The sequence below is a fragment of the Psittacula echo genome, assembly GCF_963264785.1.
Source record: "Psittacula echo genome assembly, chromosome: 4".
In the NCBI taxonomy this organism is placed as follows: Eukaryota; Metazoa; Chordata; class Aves; order Psittaciformes; family Psittacidae; genus Psittacula; species Psittacula echo.
The window spans coordinates 109,836,925-109,856,530 of NC_137738.1; the positions used below are offsets into that span (position 1 = coordinate 109,836,925).

Below are 19,606 nucleotides of genomic sequence, written 5' to 3' on the forward strand. Positions count from 1 at the left end.
GGGGCGCTTGTACTGCTTTCTCTGCCAGTTGTCTCCCTGACTTTTTGAGGCACAGGAGTGCTGCAAGGCACCTCAGTGTGTAGAGCTGCAGCCTCTCTGGAAACCAGAGCATGATGACATGCCCTAGTCAATCCCTTGGTAAAGCATCTCATCAGTCTGGTAATGCAGTTAGGACTTTGGAAACAGTCTTTAGATAATGCCTGGTTAATGGCTCAGGCAGAGCCCCTCAAAAATGGATTGCACCAGCTAACACTCCTCTTATCAGCATGGGCACTGCCCCACATCCATGCTTCCTCTCCCCAGGGTTTAATTCAAGTCTGCTTTTGTTGAGCCTTTACTAGGAAACCAGATGTGATTTAGGACTCTAGAATAACCTCACACCTCCATTCTTGTCTGACATAGATATGCCCAAGGCTGTTGTGAGTTATCATTAGCTTTGTTAATAGGATTGGAGGGGCCAGTGTAATTATGGCACAAAGCTCTGCTGGCACAGCTCTGCCAGGAGAGCTGTGGTGATTCAGAGAAGCCTGGGATGATGTTTACAGGGAAGCAGGCACAGAGAAAGGCACAAAGCATTACATAGATGGGAGAGATGTAAAAGATGCAAGAGCCCTGGTGGCTTTAGGAAATGGCTGCAGAAGCAGTTGCTTCTGGAGCAGTCAGGAGCGTAGCTTAGGGGCCACACACTTTTGACCTGATAGCTTTCCAGTGTGGAGTTCCCTGAGGGGGGAGGGTGGTGGCACCATCAGGGCCCCTGGGATGGGGTGATGCTGAGTGGTTTTGAGCTGTGACAAGGGATGCCTCATACGGTCAGGCTGGGAGTGGCACAGCCAACAGCATACACAGCCAGCCTCCTGCTGAGGGTATGATGAGGACTGGAAGGGTTCCAGAGCACAGTGCTGGGAGGACTTGGGAGTTTGCATCTTCCTGAGATTGACAATTAATGAAAGGATAAATGTGTTATTTGTAAGAGAGCTGCTTATGTGATCTCCTCCTACAAGATCCATTGTCTGCTCAGGACAGAGGATCCTTTGGTGACACATGGAAAATCTGAGCAAAGGTGGAGGGACTTTGGATGTGGGCTTTGTACAAACAGGCTGGGAAAGCTTCTAGGTGGACACCTGGTTACAATGAGATAAATGCAATAGTTTATTTAATCTGTTTTCTATCAGCTGATGGTGTAAAAGTCATTTTCTTGTTCTGAAGTCTCTAAGTCTCATGGCAGAGTTTAGATGGGCAGGGACCTCTGGAGTTACCTGACTCAAAGTAGGGCTAACCCCAAAGCTGGATCAGATTGCTCAGAGCCACATCTAGTTGAGGTCTGACTTCTCAACCTTTCTTGGCCTGTCCCAGGGCTGCACTACTCTCATGGGCAAGATGTTTCTCATTGCAGCCAGTGTTTCCATTGCTGCAGCTTGTGTCCTTAGTAATTTATCCTTTCATTGTCTCTGTGAGAAAAGCCCAACTGTCTTGTCTATAAGGCCCCTTAGGTAGTTGCAGATGGCTGTAGGACCCTTCAGCCTTTTCTTTCCCAATCTGAACAAACTTAACTCCCTCAGCCTCTCCTATGCTGTGTGTTCCAGTCCTCTTTAGTGGAATAAATCAACAAATAAATACATATTTTTTCTGATAGGTATCCAGAATGGCAAGAACATTATTTGCTTCTGAAACACATAAATATGCAGTTGTTTTTAAAGTAGCTAAACCTCCTCTCTAGTAGTTTTAAGGAGCAGGTACTTAAGTTTGGGTCTCGGAGAGAAACAGACCTTCAACTTCAACTTCAGTAGCAGCTTGTTTAGTACCAAAGTTGTTAAACTTTGCTTTCAGATTAGACTAATCGATGTCATAGCAAATTCATGAGGCTTCTGTTATTGGGACCAGCTTGTTTAACACTGAGAACTGTTTTAAAAAATCAGAATTGTTTCTGAAATGCTGGGGATAAAGGAACACATAGGAAAGGCAAAACAGATATGAAAGAAACATAAACCTCACCTGTGATAAACTTTGGCACAGCTTTTTGCTGGAAATTCTTTTTTTTTTTTTTTTTGTAATAAAAACATGTACATATTTTACCCATTCTGCTTTTATATTATTAATGTTTTACCATGCCAGTTATAGCAGCATAACAGTATATAATTGTTATCTATTAATAATAATAATTAACAAACATCAATTAGTATGGAATTAGTTATATTAAAATACATTAAATACACTAACTGCATGGTATGTTTTAAAGATTTTATAACTTTACTGTTCACTGGCTCAATTATTCTGGGGATTCCTAAATCTCTGGTGACAATGTGACATTGGTACCTCTGGCCTTCTCAAGGCAGGGTGACCATACCTGGCCAGTACCAAAATCGTTTATTGTGGGAGAATGCCAAAATGAGAGTATCTAACCCATGCTGCTGCACGGCTTTAAATGGGGAACTCAGGGGACTGTAATACATGAGGAAACAATGCATAAGGCAGATATCCAAGGTGAGGAAAAGACAGAATTATACTATAATTCAGTTCCATCAAGTGCTCTCTACTTCCACCAGCTCCTCCCAGGCCATCTGAGATCTCAAAATGCTTGTGTTTCTGTATAGGTCCCACTTGGGCATGTTCACTTGCCCATCACATCACCAGGGCTATGCCACCAGTCTCACAGATGGTGATTCAGGCTGAAGGATGCAACACAAAGAGTACCTGTGTCTACCCTCTGCTAACACGTGGAAACCTGCAGTTGTCATGCATGGAGGAGAAGTTCACAGGACAGCATCCCCACCTCTGCTGTGCTACAGGTGATGACAGAGAAAGAAGTTTGTCTGATATTGAGAAAAATAACCTGCATGAGGTTTTAATGACAGTGAAGCAATACTTGTAGAAGAAGGGCTTGTATGAGGATATGTCATTGCCCTATACCTATCTTCTGTTCTCATGCACTTTCAGGGCCCCAGAGTGCTGGAAGATATGCCCTTGGCATTGTATCTCATCTCTTGTTCTATAAAAACACTGTGAGTTCCTGCTATCGTCAAAAGTAATATTTTCCTTATAGAGGGAAGTCAAAGCAATGGAGATTTAACACTCATGCAGACAAGGACAATGTCTGAACACAGCCTCTGTCCTCTGCAGAGCTCAGAAGTGAGGTTTGAAACTGGGACATCGGGGATGCCGCCATCCCCTCTGCTCCAGCACCACCAGCTCTGCTATATGACTGCACTGCAAAGTAGGTTGACCTTGGTTAAGTGGGTCCAAAAATCTTCCCTGCTTACAGTTGTGGAGTAACTGTCTTTCATGCGTCCTCTGGCTGCAGACTGCAATTTCCTGAGTCACCCCTCCGTTCTTTGTTACATCAAATAATTGCATTACAGTGGCTACTTTACATTAAGGAATCACTGCTGGACTCCATGATATATATAACATTGCCTGCCTGTCTATTGTTCTTCTGAACTCCTGAATATAAGGAGCAAAACTTCCTTCCGCATCACTAAACCAAACAAAATGTGCACCTCACCATGGTTTGGAGTGAAGGCTTGTCCTCTGTTCTTTGTGACTGCCAGGTAGGGAAGCTGTTAACACTGTCCTTACCAGGGACAAGGTTTTTAGTTGGCCTGAGCTGACTGAGCAGTATCTGGCTTGTTCGTAAAGGGAAAGGGACCGGAAAATAGGATTGACTTCTGGCCTTAAGACCCTTGATGTGGGCTGCTTGATCAAATCCTGCCCCTGCTGGCAGTGAACAAGTCATAACTTCACAGCAGAGTCTAGGTGAGTAGAAACCCTTGTATATCTTTAGTCCAACTTCCTGTTTGGATCAAGGCTAACTCCAAACTAGATACATTCCTTAGAGCTGTGTCCAGTTTAGGTCTGAATATTTCCTCCAGTATCCTCGGGAAGAATATTTTTCCTTACATGCAGTCAGGATTTCCCTTTGCTGCATCTTGTACCCATTGCCTTTTACTGTGCACCTCTGGGAAGAACGTGGACTCTGTCTACTTTAAAGCTCTCTTGAGGCAGTGAAAAACTGCAAGAGGATCCCCCCCTTCACCTCTTTTTCTCAGTATTCAGCAAACCCCATACCCTTAGCCCCTTCCCATATGCACACACATGAATGCATATGCACACTGGAAGTAAAAGCAAGTCCTCCATAAGGCTGCTTTCCTAAACCACCATCAGGCCTTCACCCCTGGCAAATACAAGGTTTGCCTCATATGCCAGCCCACCACAGGGTAGTTTCCTCATGAACAAGGATGTGTTATTGTCCCTCTGCAAGCTTTCCACTGAACAGGTTCAATGACCAGCCACATGAAGCCACCCATCAGTCTGTCTTGTCTTGCAATCCAAGCCCATGGCCCCCCTACTTTAAGGATAAGAAATGAAAAGATGTTCTTGTTTCTTCAGAGCTGAGCATTAAAACACATTTACCTTCCCACAGCTCTCATCCAGCTAAAATGACATCTCCGGAGCAAAGCCCAGAGAATAGTTTAAGCGTGTTAAAGCCACCAGGTTCCTCCATCATGGCTAAAGGAAATATTTTCCTCTTTTGTCTCTATCTTCCCTCCAGCAACCAAATCTGACAAGCCCAAGAACCAAAGCTGGGCCACCTCTGACACTAGTGATTGCCATGATTCTGGCCACTGGTGTGCAGCAATACTGCCCTGATGCCTTGTAGCTGGCACTGCAGCCCCCCCAGTGCAGAGCTGAAGGCATGTGAAAGTTAACAGAGCTGAGCCAGCACCCGCTTCCCATGAGATTCCCATGGAAAATGGTGAAAAGGTGTGGATGGGTAGGGAGGTCCCAGGGTTTGCCCTCTCTAGCTATGCTTCAGGCACAGGGTCAAAGACTACAGTGAGGTGCCCCTGAGATGGGATTCCCACATAGAGCTGTGCATGAGGGAGGGAGAGGAGGCAGGTCCTGCAGCCTGCGCTCGGTTTGTGTGACCATGCTCACCCTTCCAGTGCTCTCCCCCCCATGGAATGGCACAACTGGGAGAAGCAATCAGCTGCGGAGATGATCACTTGTTACTAAGAGTGACCAAATAACCCAAGCATCAGCATGCAAACAGGCAAAGTTGAGTAAAGCATTTACAGCCTAGCCTTGATGGACAACAGTAACTGTCTGTTTGGCTTTCTGTTCCATTCTGCTTCTGAAATCGTGACATGGATAACAGTGCAAGGAAATCCGTTTGCACTTTTGCTGCTTCAGTTGTTAAACATCCACAATTGTCCTAAATAAAAGCTTGGGATCTGCCTGGTGACTGTCTCAATCCTGCTGGCTGAGATTGCTGGCTGGTTTTTATAGCCCACTTGAAGAACAAGCCCCAGTCCTCTACAGAGAGCAAAAATTTAGTGATTTACTCTCATCACTCTCATGCTTTGTCTCCAGCTGTCATTCAGACACTTCAGTTCAGCATGATACCTCAATTTATCTCTTAAATGGTAACAGCAAAAAAACCCCCAAACATCTTTTTAACCTGGTATTTTAGAGACCTTACTATAAAGGCAGCCTCACAAGACTGTCCAGCACACTAAGAAGCTAGATCTCTATACACAGTTTTAGAAGAAATCAGCTGGAAATAACTGTGGGCACAAGACGCAAAATACTTTAAATACCATTGTATGTACTTCACATGCAATGTTAAATAGCAATGTCTCTAGCTTTTCCCAATAATACAAAAAACTGTATTATTAATCCCACTCTTAATTCCATGCCGAGTATATTTTAAACTTACCCCAGGCTGTCTGAAGATCCTTCAGCACTGGCGGTTGCCAGAGTTGGGAATTAGCACTGTGAAGGAAAGGAGAGAGAACAGAGCAATGGTGGCTTGACGTTTCCCGGGATGGGACTATCACATGCTAATCACTGATTTGAAACGCAAGCATAACAAATGCCTTCTAATTATGTAATCTTTGGGTCACATCCTTGCATACCCATGCGGTAATCAGAGCTGTGCGCTGGGATGATACTGACTTTTTTTTCCTCTTTAATTAGAATTGCATACTGCTGTGAAGGGAGGGTGAGAAGCCTTCAGAAGCAATGGGCAGAGGGGGCCACGTGGTGAGAGCTGATGTGGTGTCTCTGATACACCCCTGAGCTCCAAGGCTTTTAAGTATCTCCTTAAGTACCAAACCAGGCATCCTGCAGTTGGGGACAGGGTGACGAGACCAGCTCCTCCCCGCTTTCTCTGACACCCTCAGCCTCCTACCATGCATGGCCTCATGAGGGAAGCCACGGCCAAAGGGCTCCCTTTCTTTCATTCAGGGACAAGAGAAAGGTTGCCCAAGTAGCAACTGTTAGCATTTCTGTATGTTCTGTTGCTTGTTAGATCATGAAAAATGTCCTTTGAGTAAAAATAAATAAGAGCTTGGAGTGAGGTGGGAGAGTGGGAGGCAGCAGCCTTCCACAACCTGCTCCGCGTCTTCAGTAAGGTCCTGCAGGACTTTTTGCTCCAAAGAGCATCAAGAAAGCAGAGGAGAATGCAGGTAACCCAAGGCCATGGGTGTCAGGAAAAGTTTTGAACCAATCCAGTGAGATACTCCAAAGCATAAGAGCAGGGAGACATAAAGGAGGAACAGTAACAAAAGCCAGACTGATTTCTCCCTAAAAGGCAAAGCTCTGCTTCAAGGTATTTTTCAGGTGGAAAACCTGAGATGTAAAAACATATAACCTAAAATCAGTGTAATTGCTGTGGAGGACAGGCTCACAGATTAACGCTGTGTGGAAGATGCTGCTACCTCTGAAGTCAAGGACTAGGGACAGAGGATGCTGTATTTCTTTCTTTGGACTATTTAAAGAACAAAACACAATAAAATTGAACAAAATAAAATTATAATTCCGAAGGAGTTTGCTGGGAAGTGCATTTTTGGTGTGAATTCAACAAACAGCTCAAGCTAGGAAAGACTTAAAAAAATAATAAAAACATTTAGCTTCACAAATCTGTGAACAAAATATTTCAAATAGAGATTTTCCTGCAGGCAGCTTTAAGACGAAGGACTGAAAAGTGTTATATTGCCAAATGATCCATGAGCCATTTTATTTCAGATGGCCCAGTATGTTCCAGTCTGCTGATAAGGTGCTTGGTTTTATTTTGCTAATAAACCACAAGGCCCAAGATTTTTCCTAATCCTAGCAAAATGAGTTGAATATTTCAGAGCACTTCTGAAGGAACAGTATTTATACATTGTGTCTGCAAATTGAAGCAAAGACAGGTATTTACTAAAACTCCATTAAATATCTGGCAAGTGAACACTCAACAGACATTTTTCCCTGACAGCACTGGTATGTTGTGTCGGGTTTTTAATAAACTAGAAAGCAGGTTTTCTGCTTTGTAAAGCAAAGTTTTCAGATTCATCGTGCAGAGACCTTTGATAGTCAAACCCAAACAAAAATAGAAATTGATATTTCATTGCATTAGACTTTCTGATCAGACAGAGACAGTGATCAGCCTCCCCTGTGTGTTCTCCTGTCTACTTCTCTTCCCCATAGCAGAGGTCTGTCCTTGAGCAGTCTGGTATCACAGCCTGGGGTTTATGGGTCTTGACCTGTGAGGAGTAACTACCACATTTGAGCTGCACTTGTTCTCTGCCCTGACCCTACTATGCAACATCTGGCTTAAGGTAAACATGACCATAGGAGCACTGTGTTTGCAGAAGCTTCTGTGGGTGGCGAGCTTTGTTTTCTGGAGAAAGTTATAGAAGTTGAGTATAAATTAGGCATTGTTTTTCAATGACAGGTTTTTTTCTTTGGAAGACATTCATAGGACAAGTTAAACATCCTCAGTGGTTATTTGTAATAAATACATGAAGAAATCAATGCCTGTTGAAAACTGGTCACAGCTGTTGAGCCCAGAATGCAATTAGAGAGCTGCCTTTAACCCATGCTACTGTCCATGCTAAACAGTCACATTTACAACTTCTGCTTCAGCCTCATTGGTGCTGAGCCATGAAATGCGTCCCTCCACTGCATTTCCATCTATAAAGTATCCTTCTCCTGCCATCCTATAATGACATGAATCCAGCCTGTTGAGAATGCAGTCACTTTGTGGCAGTATGATGATGCGTTCTTTACCCAGATGAGGAAATTGCCAAGAATAAGAACTTTCCAGTGTAGTGTAAATACCTGCCTTAACTTTCTCCCACACTGTAGTCTGTGAAAGTTTTGACCTACAAAGCACATAGGTTAGAGAGCCAAGGGACATATTCCTTTCTTTGAAAAAGTGTACTTATACCATCATCCCAGCATGCAGCCTCTATGGGAAAAGCTTCATAGTCCCAGTCATGATTTGAAGTTACCAGGCATTAAGTCTTATAAAGTTTATCCTGAATTTCCTTAGGGGAATCTTAGAGATGTGTAAGTTTATGCAGGCAGTTACTGTGTGCTCTTGGTGTAAAACTCCATCCCCTCTTCCCTATCCTGATATAAGATGCTGTGACAAATATTTACAGCCTCCTGCCCTGTGAGTTCAGCCTTGTAAACCACATATTTCTCCTGATTTTTTAAATCTGTGATCAAGTTCGTCATTATACCTGAAAATTGCTATAAATAAGAAATACCTATGCATCTGCATCCCTTGCAAATGAAGGGAAAATAACTTCTCACAGCAATTACTGGAGATTGTTTCCATTAAAAATTTAAGCCACCTTCAGGTCACAGCAAGTTGCTATGGTGCTGCCTATATATGTTCTTCCACGAAAGCCACAGTGATTTGGGGAACTGACACCTGTCTCCTGTGAGCAGGAAGAAACTAGCAATCCTGAAGCTTGGCAAGATAGCCATCATTGGGCTGTCAGGGAGTGGCCTGTATTAACAGTCACAAAACAGTGTCAAAAAAGAGAAGTCTTAATTCACTGTAGTAGAGGCACAACTTAATGTAATCTTCCAAAGTATTGAAGTAAATGTCTTCAATTTTTCACCAAACATTTGTCATACGGGCTCCCATTTTGTATCTAGGTGCATTCTGTAACACGTATTTCATTTGGTGTCTAATCTATTTAAAAATAGAATTGGTCATCCTTCTAGTACTATTGTGGCTACTATTTTTGGTCAGCAGGGCAAGACAGAGCTTTTTTTCTGATGAAACACCACAAATTACCAAATACACATTTTAGATTTACTTCAGATACTGCACTGAGGAGGTGCTTAAAGAAAAATTGAACTAAAATAAAACCTAGCAAATGTGTCAGAGAAGCCATTTAAGGAGAGTAAACATGAATGTTCTCATATCATTTTTTATGGTTAATTTTCTCATTAAATCTGCAAATAACTCATCTAACCTGACAGCCTCAGGGGTTAATTCATTTTTCTGGATTTTCTTTCTCTGGAGCAAGTCTTTCAGCCCAAGCCACGCCTGGGACTTTAAATCTGTGCTGTAAAGCATTTCTGTGACATAAAATTAGTTATTATATATATATTTATAAGATACTGAAAAAAGGACAGACTGGATCTAATAAAGCCACAACATGCCATTTTCTAATTGCAGATCTTTATTTGTCTTTGTTATTTGTTATTCAAATTTGTTACATCGTTATTCAGTTTCAAGGACTGTCCCCTCTCCAGCATCAATAAAATAAGCAATTTTCCTATACTTACTAATTCATTCCTGCAGAACTCAGTAAACAGGGGCAGCTAAACAATGGTTAGACAGAGGTCCCCTGTTCCATGGTGGGATGTGCGTGTGGCATATACACATGTGCAGGAGAGCCATGCCTACCTCTCTGTGTGCACAGCCTGTTTGTGCAGGGGTCTCCAGAGGGGCTTACCTCTGTGCAGCTCCAGCAGTTGTCACTCATATAACCCTCTTCCTGAAATTGGTATAGATTTCTTATGGTTTAATCCTATACACCCAGTTTTGAAAAAGGAACTAGAAGATGTGCTTGCAGCTCTGGAGTCCTCAGTACAGGAAAGATACGGACCTGTTAGAGAGGATCCAGAGGAGGGACATAAAAACGATCAAAGGGCTGGAGCATGTCTCCTATGAAGACAGGTTGAGAGAGCTGGGCTTGTTCAGCCTGGAGCCCCTGAAGGCTCCTGGGAGACCTTATTTCTGCCTTTCAGTTCTTAAAAGAAGCATATATGAAAGATGGGAAGAGACTTTATCAGAGCCTGTTGCGATAGGATGAGGGGTGATGCTTTTAAACTAAAAGAGGAGAGATTCATGGACATGAGGAAGAAATCTTTTACAATCAGGGTGGTCAGATACTGGCACAAGTTGCCCAGAGAGGTGGTGGATCCCCCATCCCTGGAGACATTCAAGGCCAGGCTGATGTGGTTCTGGGCAACCTGGTCTAGTTGGAGATGTCCCTGCTCATTGCAGGGGGTTGGAACTAGATGAGCTTTGAAGGTCCCTTCTAACCCAAACTATTCCATGCTCTTACCAGAGCTGTCTTTATTTGGGTATGGGAAAGACCCTTTGAAAAACGCAGCATGTGTTGAGAACCAAGCCACCAGTGTCACTGTTACAAGCAGTGGCTGAAGTTCAAGCATACATTCAAACACACAGCAGCTCGAAACCGCACATAATATCAATGTGCTGCTTGAGCGGGAGACCCTTTACAGCCGCGCCCGTGTGAGGGGAGAGGGGCAGCGGGCGGTGGTTGCCATGCGGCACAGTATCCGCGGTTGCTAAGGGAGGCCGGAAACCTGGAAGGGGAAGGCGAGAACTTCCGGGTCAGGGGAAGCTGGGCCGGGCCGGTGCGGAGTGGAGAGGTGGGAGCGAAGGGGAGAGCTATCGGTGTCCCCAGGGATGGCGGGCGGTGGGTCCCGGGGTGGGCGTAATGGCGCCGTAGAGGGCGGGGTGGAGTGAGTGGGTGCGCGTGTGGTGTGTGAGTGTGAGAAGGCGGCTGAGGGTAACATGGGGAGAGGAGGGGGACTCGGACCCTGCTGTGAGGGAAGGGCAGGACCAGGGGGAGGTTTCGGGGTGCTGGTAGCCGGACACCTCTATGAGGTGTGAGGTGGGGTGGGTCGCGGGGAGGTGCTGAAGGAGTCGGCAGGGAAGCGGCCCCTGGGAGGAAGCTGTTCTGTGCCGGAGCTCCGGGCTGGGTGTGGAGAGGAAGGAGGCGGAGACCCCGAGTGACACTGTCCTAGGGGACGGCTGCAAGTGTCTCTGTGTCTCTGCCGTGCTCACCCTCTTGCCTTCGCTCAGATATGCTTCTGCCTGTCTGTTAAATCCTGTCCCGTCCCGGTGAAGCTCCAGTGAGGAGAACTGCCACAAAAGCGAGGGTTGCTTCTTTCCAAGCCCCAGACTGTTGCTGCTCTCCAAGCCCTCATCTGGGCTGTTACTCCTGCATGGCCACATCAGTTCTTGTCCTGGCTATGGAGGTGCCAGTGCAAAGATGAAAATAATGGCTTGTGCGAGAGTGTTCTGTCACTGCAACGGCTTTCCATTTGCAGGAGTATGATCCTGGGGCATGTGTTAGTGTTGGGCTGTTCTGTCACAGACAGCAGCTGCTTAATACTAATAGGGTTTTATCAGAGCTGGTGAAAATCATGCTGTGAGAAGGAGAGAAGTACTTCTGTTTCCTGAGACAGATCACCAGTCACTCCCCTGTTCAGGCTCTACAGAGTGCTCAGCCATCTGGGCAGCTCCTTGTAGAAAGGGATGGCTGAGGAGCAAATTAATGTGGAAGCAAAGTGTATCTTTGGCTTCAGCTCCACTTCGACCTTTTACTCTCAGCCCTGCAAATTCCCCACATCAAAAAGTGTCTGCTTTCTGCTGTGAAAGTTTCCCTGGAGGTTTGTCCTTTGGGTTCCCATGTCCACAAAAATTCCATCAGAGTGGCACAGTTGGAGCTCCCAGGCTAAGCAGCACTGCTGTTGGGCTCATCCTTTTGCCAGAGATCCTACAGTTTTTGGTTGAACAACTGTGAAGAATATCGCTTCTGTTTTCTAAAACCACAGAACTTGTTTACCCATGTTCTAGAAGAACATGCTTTGCTTTGGGTGCATACAAATACACCACCATGCAGCATATTAACTGTGGGTTGAGAGGGTATCTTCTCTTGTTACACTGAAAAAACAGATAATGTAATTATTTGTGTGCCCAGACATTTGCAATGTGCTAAAGCGTCTTCATAACTATTTTTTTCCCTTCCTCAGCAAGAGAATATGAGTTCAGCAGGGAGGAAAAGAGGAAGGCCCACCGGAGGAAGAGGAAGAGGAGGCAGTGGAAGAGGAGGAAGAGGAGGAGGCAATAGTAGCCATTCAAACAAATCTCAGCTTGGTGGAAATAGGAAATGTTCAACCAGAATTTGGGATGATGGAGATGATTTTTGTCTCTTCGAGGGACCAAGACTGGAGTCTAGGTCTTTCTGTTAATTTGGAGAATTTGGCATAGAGATGTTTGGGATACCTTGAGCCTGATTTTTGGACATCTTTGAATATACAGAAGAGTGAAAGGGTGATGAAGCTGTTTCCCTATGAAGCAGTTTTTACATGTCTTTTTGATTAACATTTTAAAACTTTTTTAGTCAGGAAAGTGGTTTTTATAAGAGTAGAACCTCTGGTTTTCTTCTTTGGTCATAAAGTGATTTCAGGACATCTTTGATCAGAAAACACTAGTAAACACAGGATATTAATTTTTCTGTATTACAAAGCAGAAACTGGGCCATGAAAAATAAGCAATTTAGAATTAATTTAGTATCCTGAGTGTATTCTGACCAATCTGGCTTGGAAGTGCATGGTTATACTGTAGTCTGAGAACAGCTTTACCTATCAAAATGCTTATTAAATCACTTTGGATTTGACACAGGATAAAATCCCTATATGCATGTGTGTGTGCACAGATATAGACACACACATTGTGGTCACGTAAGAATGAACCCAACTGAATAATCTTTAGGTGATGAACTTGTCTTATTTTGTTTTTCCTGTTTTGAATTACAGGATTGGGTCCTAACACATCCCAATTCAGTCAAGATCATTTGAGCCACGCAAATAAGTCACTGTTGTGTTCTATTTTATTTTTAGGTCAAATGCACCTTCCAGAAGAGGAGGGCAAACAAAACAGAGACCTGAAGCAAAAATGCCTCTGCAGACCATACACATGACATCAGAGAATCAGAGAAGAGTGAAGGAACTTCTTCAAGAGCTCCAAGGGCAGGAGCTGGCTCCTGAATCAGAGTTAGTTGAAATGGAGGCACTGCTTCTAGCTCTTTTAAATGAGGACAACTTAACAGGCACACTGTTAGAAATTAAACCAGTATTCTTTTTCCATTGATTTTTAGATGGATGTCACATCCTTTGGTTTTGACTCTGCTTTATTCTCTACAATATTAATTCTGGGAAAGAGGTAGCAGAATCCTCCATTTAAATGGAACATTTAAAACTGCAGAAGCAGAGTTTTGTGTCTACTCAACAGGATAATTTTGTTCCATTTTAATTTGATAACTCTTTTTATCAGAGTAGCTGGTTCTGGTGAAGACGATGATGAACTGGATTACCTTGATGATGAGCAGTGCTGGTCAACGGATTGGGAAGTTTCTGACCTACTACCAAGGTCATCTGCTGAGCCAGCTGAGCACAAAATTGTGGAAAGTGAAGTGTCTTCATTTGCTGTGCACAAACTCTCCAGGTGATGCATTGAATAATTTATATTGCATTGATGCAGTGAATAATTTGTATCCTGAAGAGGTAAATTACTAGTCTCGATACCATAAGCTCTCAGTTCTTGGGCTTCTTCTTGACTCCAGAGAAGTTCTGTGTGCAGAACTGATGAGTTTGTATCTCCTACAAATTTAATCCTCCACTAGGTGAATTTAAGATAATGGTTTTATGAAAATAAATCACTCCAGCCTTTTTTTCAGTAAGGTTTTCAGTTCTTTCTCCAAGACAATGTAACAGGTATTGGGAAAGCTCGGGTAGCGTTGTTGTTACGTGTATGTTTCAAAACCTTGTAAGTGTTCTTCATCCATTTTGCTCAGATGTGAGCATTTATTAACAATTTTTTGCTTTGAGAATGTTTTCTGTATGACAGCCTATTCTGAAGAGTTTAATTTATATAGTTCAACTCGGAAATCTAATTCTGTAATTGTTATGTGCTACATTTTGAGGTGTGAGACAGTTGCTACCTAAACTAGTCTCTCACCTTATAAAAAACAGACTAGCATTCACAGACACCAAATTACTGTCTGCCACTGTATAAATACTATAAATATTTTTGTCTATTTTTTTTCCACCACTAGTAGTAATAGTATCTCATGCCATACATGCTTCGTTACTGTAAGTCTAATTAATCAATCTGTGGTTATTTTGCTTCATACAAGTCTTTGTCACTCACTTCTTGACACGTTGTCTGTTTTGTTGCAGGTATGGTTTTGACAGCGAGCGTTGTAGGACAGTACTGGCATCCTCCAATGGTAATATTGGGGCATCACTGGAGTATTTGCTATTGCAGTGCTTTACAGAAAGATATGGAGAGAAAATGCAGGTTTCTGCAACAGCTGCTGAAGCCAGTCAAGAAGAGTGTTTAGAACAGAGAAGAGAAGAGGCTTTTGCCCTCCGGTCAATCTGTGGAGAAAAATTTGTAGAGAGAATTCAAAACCGTGTTTGGACTTTTAGTTTGGAACTGGAGTACCTAGCAAACAGGCTCAGCAAATCTAAACAAAAGGGTGATTGTGCAAGGGACACAGCAAAGCTGACTGCAAAGGAAATATGTAAATTTTATCTCCAAGGAGGCTGCAGGTTTGGTTCAAAATGCAGATTTGGACATGAATTCCCTCCAAACCACCCACTAAAACCAGCCAGGAACTCTGTAGATGATGCTCATCTCAGAGTTGATGGTCCTGTGTATGAACTCGAAGTAAGATTTCCTGAAGAAAACAAGTATCCACTTCAGGCACCTCTTGTGGCATTTTATTCCACTGACGAGAATCTACCTCTTGCTTGTCGTTTACACATTGCTGAATTCCTCTTTGGAAAGGCCTTGATAGCTGCAGAGTCTGGTGAACCAGTGGTGTACACCTTAGTGACTTGCTTAGAAGATGAATCTGAAATTACCAAATTGCTTGAAAATACTCACCACAAGTACAGTGTTCCTCCTGTGTCCCTGCTGGCTAAACCTTCTGTAAAGTTACAGAAGGGGAGCACCTCCAGTTCAAATCAGAAGTCTGAAGGTACAGCAAATATCCCTCTTATGTTTCTGGGTTAATAGCAGTAAAAAAGATAAAGAGAAGGCAGAGAGCCTAGTTCAGGCATCTGGTCCAAATCTATTTCTGGAGATTAAGGTCATGTGGTGAGCCAGATCCATAATCTGCTGTGTCTCAGCAAGTCCCTTCCATAATAAAGCTGCAGCAGAGTTCTTGCTGCCGGCAAAAACTGAGTTAAAGGAGCATAGAGCTAATGAGTTTGGGTTGGCAGAGTGAACGATGTCTATTCCCACCCAATCAATGAAATGCCAGTGAGAGGCGTGGTGTAAGCTTACCAAAATTGACCAGAGAATTTTGCTGGGAAGGGAATGGGGAAGGTTGTTCGCAAGCTTTGGTGCATCTGCTACTCATCAATTCAGAACCTTTATTTTTAATTACTTAAAATTACCAACCCCTCCTCAAAAATAATTCTGTAAAGGTGGATTTAAGGCTAAGTAAGTGTTGGAAATGGTTCTAGAATGTTGCTGAAGGTATCATCCTTTTTTGCATGCAAGCGCAGCTACTTTGATTTCACAGGGGGAGAGTTGGGACTGTGTCACTTATGGCAGGGTTACAGCAGCTCTGTGGCAGGGATGACCTTCAGGCTCTCAATTCCAAGCCTGTTTTATCTAAGGCAAGCTTTCTTCAAGATAGTTTTCAAGAGCAACTGTATCATGTTTTAGAGAGCCTAAATAGTGACAGCCTATGTTTTTGTTATAGTAAAACTATATATATTCTATATATTATATATATATATACTATATATATACTATCTATATACTATATATTCAGGAGTTTGGGGTTTTTTTCAGTAATTATTCATGTCGTGGTTTAAACCCAGCCACGCAGCTCGTTCACTCACTTCCCCCCCCTTCCTCCCCACACTCCTGGAGAAATGGGGAGGAGAATCAAAAGAATGTAACTACCACGGGCTGAGATAAGAACAGTCCAGTAACCGAAGTATAACACAAACCACTGCTGCTACCACGAATAATAATAATGATAAAGGAAATAACAAGGGAAGAGAATACAGTACCACCCGCCGACTGCTATGGATACCTGGCCCAACCCAGCAGTGAACCAGCCCTTCCGGGTAACTCCCAGTTACATCCCCAGGCATGACGTGCTGTGGTATGGAATACCTCTTTGGCTAATTTGGGTCAGGTGTCCTGTCTCTGCTTCCTCCCGGCTTCCCCTCCTCCCTGGCAGAGCATGAGACTCACAAAGTCCTTGGTCAGTCTAAACATTTGAGCAGTAACTAAAAACATCGGTGTTATCAGCACTGTTCCCAGGCCGAAAGTGGAAAACAGTGCTGCACCAGCTACTAAGAAGGAGAAAAAATGACTGCTACTGCTCAACCCAGGACAGTTAACAGCTCCACAGAAAGGCAGCTTTATTCCAGAAATCCAGAATTTGTTCCAGAAATCAGAGATACCAGATAATCTTCCTTATGTTATACAATACTTTGTTTATATAAATGTAGACATAACACTTTCAAGGGTTGGCCTACTGTCTGAGCAAATCCCACTTGAACTGATAGGCAGTAGGCACCACACTACCTGGTCCAGTTTCAGTCTTGGTTTAAAAGTACTTGGCAGTGGTTTAGCAATTAATGTTGTAGTGTAGTTTTTAATTAATTTAAGCTGGTGTTTCCATCACAGTCTTGTGCTCTAGAGAAGTGGTCGTGTGATGAATTGGAGAGAGGAGCTGAGACACATGAAAAACATTCAGGAAGGCAAACCAGTTACCAGTCTGGTTCACCATGTGGCCACCCAGACCATGGTGTTGGAGAGCACAGCTGGTGCAAGGGGAGTGACAAGCAGGTTAGAGTTGCAGAAGTTCTGGTTTGTTTGATGAGGTTTGCTGGTAGTGTTGAACTAAATGCATGTCAAAATAGGCCTGCAGACCCTCAGCTCCAGTCTGATAAGGTACTTGGTTGGGAATGCTCCCGGAACGTGTCTCTATTCTGCAGTGCTGATGAGGTCCTGTTTGTTAGTAACAAGAATAACCAACTGTACATTCTCTGTCTCAAGCCTCAACAGTGTCAGAGCCTCAGGAAGAAGAGGTGGCAGAAGAAGAGGAAGGTGAGCCTCAACAAGTTGTTGTGGAGAATGAGAGTTACGTGCACCTCAAGAGAAAGCTCTCCAAAAAGTATGATGTGCAGGCAAAGTCTCTGTATAATGAAAATGTTAAACTCTGCACGCAATTTCGGCTGAAAAAGGTATAATGTACAGAACAAAGTGTCTGTTTTCATATTTACTTTAGCAAAATAAATAAGCCACAGACTGCTGTTTCAAAATGGTTCTGTTCCACTCCAGTGGTGTTCTTACTGCCATGCCATATCTGGTTTTGTGCATCAGTCTTCTAGGCATTTCCAGTCCATGTTGTATGAAAGACAGAAGCTCCCTGCATGGCAAGAGAGAGAAACCATTCTTGACTTGCTAAAGAGCCACCAAGTTCTTGTTGTGAGCGGCATGACCGGGTAAGAGTGTGATTGCAGATGCATCAAAGCATACACAGAAGAATGTGAAATATGTATCCATGGAAAGGTTAGAATACAGCAGTCCTACCTGACATGTGATGATGACACTAATGAAACAAAGTGAATTTCAAGTGGAATGCAGTCATCTTAATTTACATGGGTAGAAAGTGTTGGGTTTGTGGGAATTTTTTGTTTGTTTCTTTAATAAATCCCTGATTTTGTCCTGCAGATGTGGGAAAACCACTCAGATTCCTCAGTTTATTTTGGATGCTTCATTGCAAGGATCTCCAAGCAGAGTTGCAAACATCATCTGCACTCAGCCTCGCAGGATCTCTGCCATTTCTGTGGCTGAACGTGTAGCCAAGGAAAGAGCAGAAAGGATTGGACTTACTGTTGGATATCAGATCCGTCTGGAAAGTGTAAAGGTATATATATGCATTGCTTCTTGTTTTTCATTTAGTTCTATTAAAATGTGCTTAGTGCTTCTTCAGCATACAGAATCTCTGCCCTGTAGTGAGATCAGCAAGTCTGTGTCAGCTGTATTTTATATTATATTATGAAATCTATATTTTATTTCATCTCAAGTTGCATAGTCCACTTTACAGAATAGGAGTTGAGTACTATGTCTTACATTGTTTTGCTTTCTGTTGAGACAGGTGAAGGGATCTGAGAGCATGAATAGTAATCCTGTCCTCTGGAATGCTACTGAATCATAGAATCAGAGATGGCTAGGTTTGGAAAGGACTCATCTAGTTTCAACCCCCCTGCCATGGGCAGGGACACCTCACCCTAGATCATGTTGCCCAAGGTCCTGGCCAACCTGGCCTTAAACGCTGCCACTACTGACTTAATTTCTCTTTGTCTCCCAAGTGGATTAAAGGTTGCAGCTTTGGTCAGCCAGAAGGAGGGATTGAATTCAAACTGCTGTCTTGGAAGTGAAATTTTGTTTATGTTACAGCTGATTGCTTTTTACATGAACTATGTTACAGAAGAGATTCAAAAGATCTTTCTAGGGACAGAGATTCAAGTTTTTTATCAGAAAGCAACTTCCACAGGAAAAACAACTCGGATTTTTTTGTTTACCCCTTATAGTTAGCAGTGCCCCTTGGTAAGAAGCAGCTGTTTTCAGCTTTTAATCACAAAAGAAAAATAATTCAGCCTGTATACAGCAGGAATTGTTTGTTCTCTTTCTGTCAAACCTGACACTCAGCTGAAACAGAATGTTTAACAGCAACACATGTTCTCCTTGCGCTGTGTTAAGTTGCACAAAGTCAACTGAATGCTTTGTTTTATTGTTCAAGTCCTCAGCTACCAGACTCTTGTACTGCACTACTGGTGTGCTGTTGAGAAGGCTGGAAGGTGATCTGACTTTGCATGGAATCACACATGTTATTGTTGATGAAGTTCATGAAAGAACAGAAGAAAGGTAAATAACCTCTTATCCTATAAGCAAAATCAAGGTCATAGTCAGAAGGATAAAGGTGACTTTGATAAGGTGTAAGTAACTGAAGTCAGACTTCTTGATCCTGTGGCAGTAATGTGGGCTGGTGGAAGAAGTCTGGTTTTAGGTTCTTGTCTTTGGCAGTAGGAGATGGTGTTGCAGCAGCTTGCAAAGAAAGCATGTCTCTTATATTTTTATGCATCCAGTCTGCCATCAAATTGCAGTGATGTTGAAAAGAGGTTTTGGATGGGGCTGGAGGGTTAAGTGAGTTTTTAACCACAGCTGTCAGGTTCTTATTCTTCCCTTCTTTGAGCTTTTAACAAATACCCTGATTCTTCACATGCCATTTTGAGAATTATTGCTCCTGATGCAGGCTTCAGCAGACCATCTGCAAGGGACAAGTGCTCACATTTTCTTCCAGTCTATAGATTTTACTAGTCCTAGACAGTCCGCTCCAGCCTCCTACAGTTTTAGCCCACTTCTCTGCTGATGCTAGGCAAAAGATGATGTCTGTCAGTATCTCTGTAAAGTAAGTGGCAAGGATCCTTTTCTTCGATGTTTTCCTTGTGAAATGTTGCAGTG

The 19,606-nt window shown here is 43.2% G+C and overlaps 1 protein-coding gene across 2 annotated transcripts in view; it reads left to right on the plus strand.

The window, feature by feature from the left end:
* The first annotated feature begins 2,573 nt into the window (after positions 1-2,573).
* DHX57 (DExH-box helicase 57) overlaps positions 2,574-19,606 on the plus strand; it is a 28,435-nt gene continuing 11,402 nt past the window's right edge. Inside the window, exons 1-9 of one of the 2 annotated variants that reach the window (XM_080614726.1) lie at positions 2,574-2,786; positions 12,076-12,281; positions 12,946-13,098; positions 13,379-13,549; positions 14,284-15,089; positions 17,135-17,322; positions 17,462-17,583; positions 17,813-18,008; positions 18,885-19,009. In XM_080614726.1, coding sequence (XP_080470852.1) covers positions 12,085-12,281; positions 12,946-13,098; positions 13,379-13,549; positions 14,284-15,089; positions 17,135-17,322; positions 17,462-17,583; positions 17,813-18,008; positions 18,885-19,009 — 1,958 coding nt within the window. In that variant the 5' untranslated portion in view covers positions 2,574-2,786; positions 12,076-12,084. Of the gene's footprint in view, positions 2,787-12,075; positions 12,282-12,945; positions 13,099-13,378; positions 13,550-14,283; positions 15,090-17,134; positions 17,323-17,461; positions 17,584-17,812; positions 18,009-18,884; positions 19,010-19,606 lie in introns of those variants that run through there. The other variant, XM_080614725.1, reaches the window with a different exon arrangement.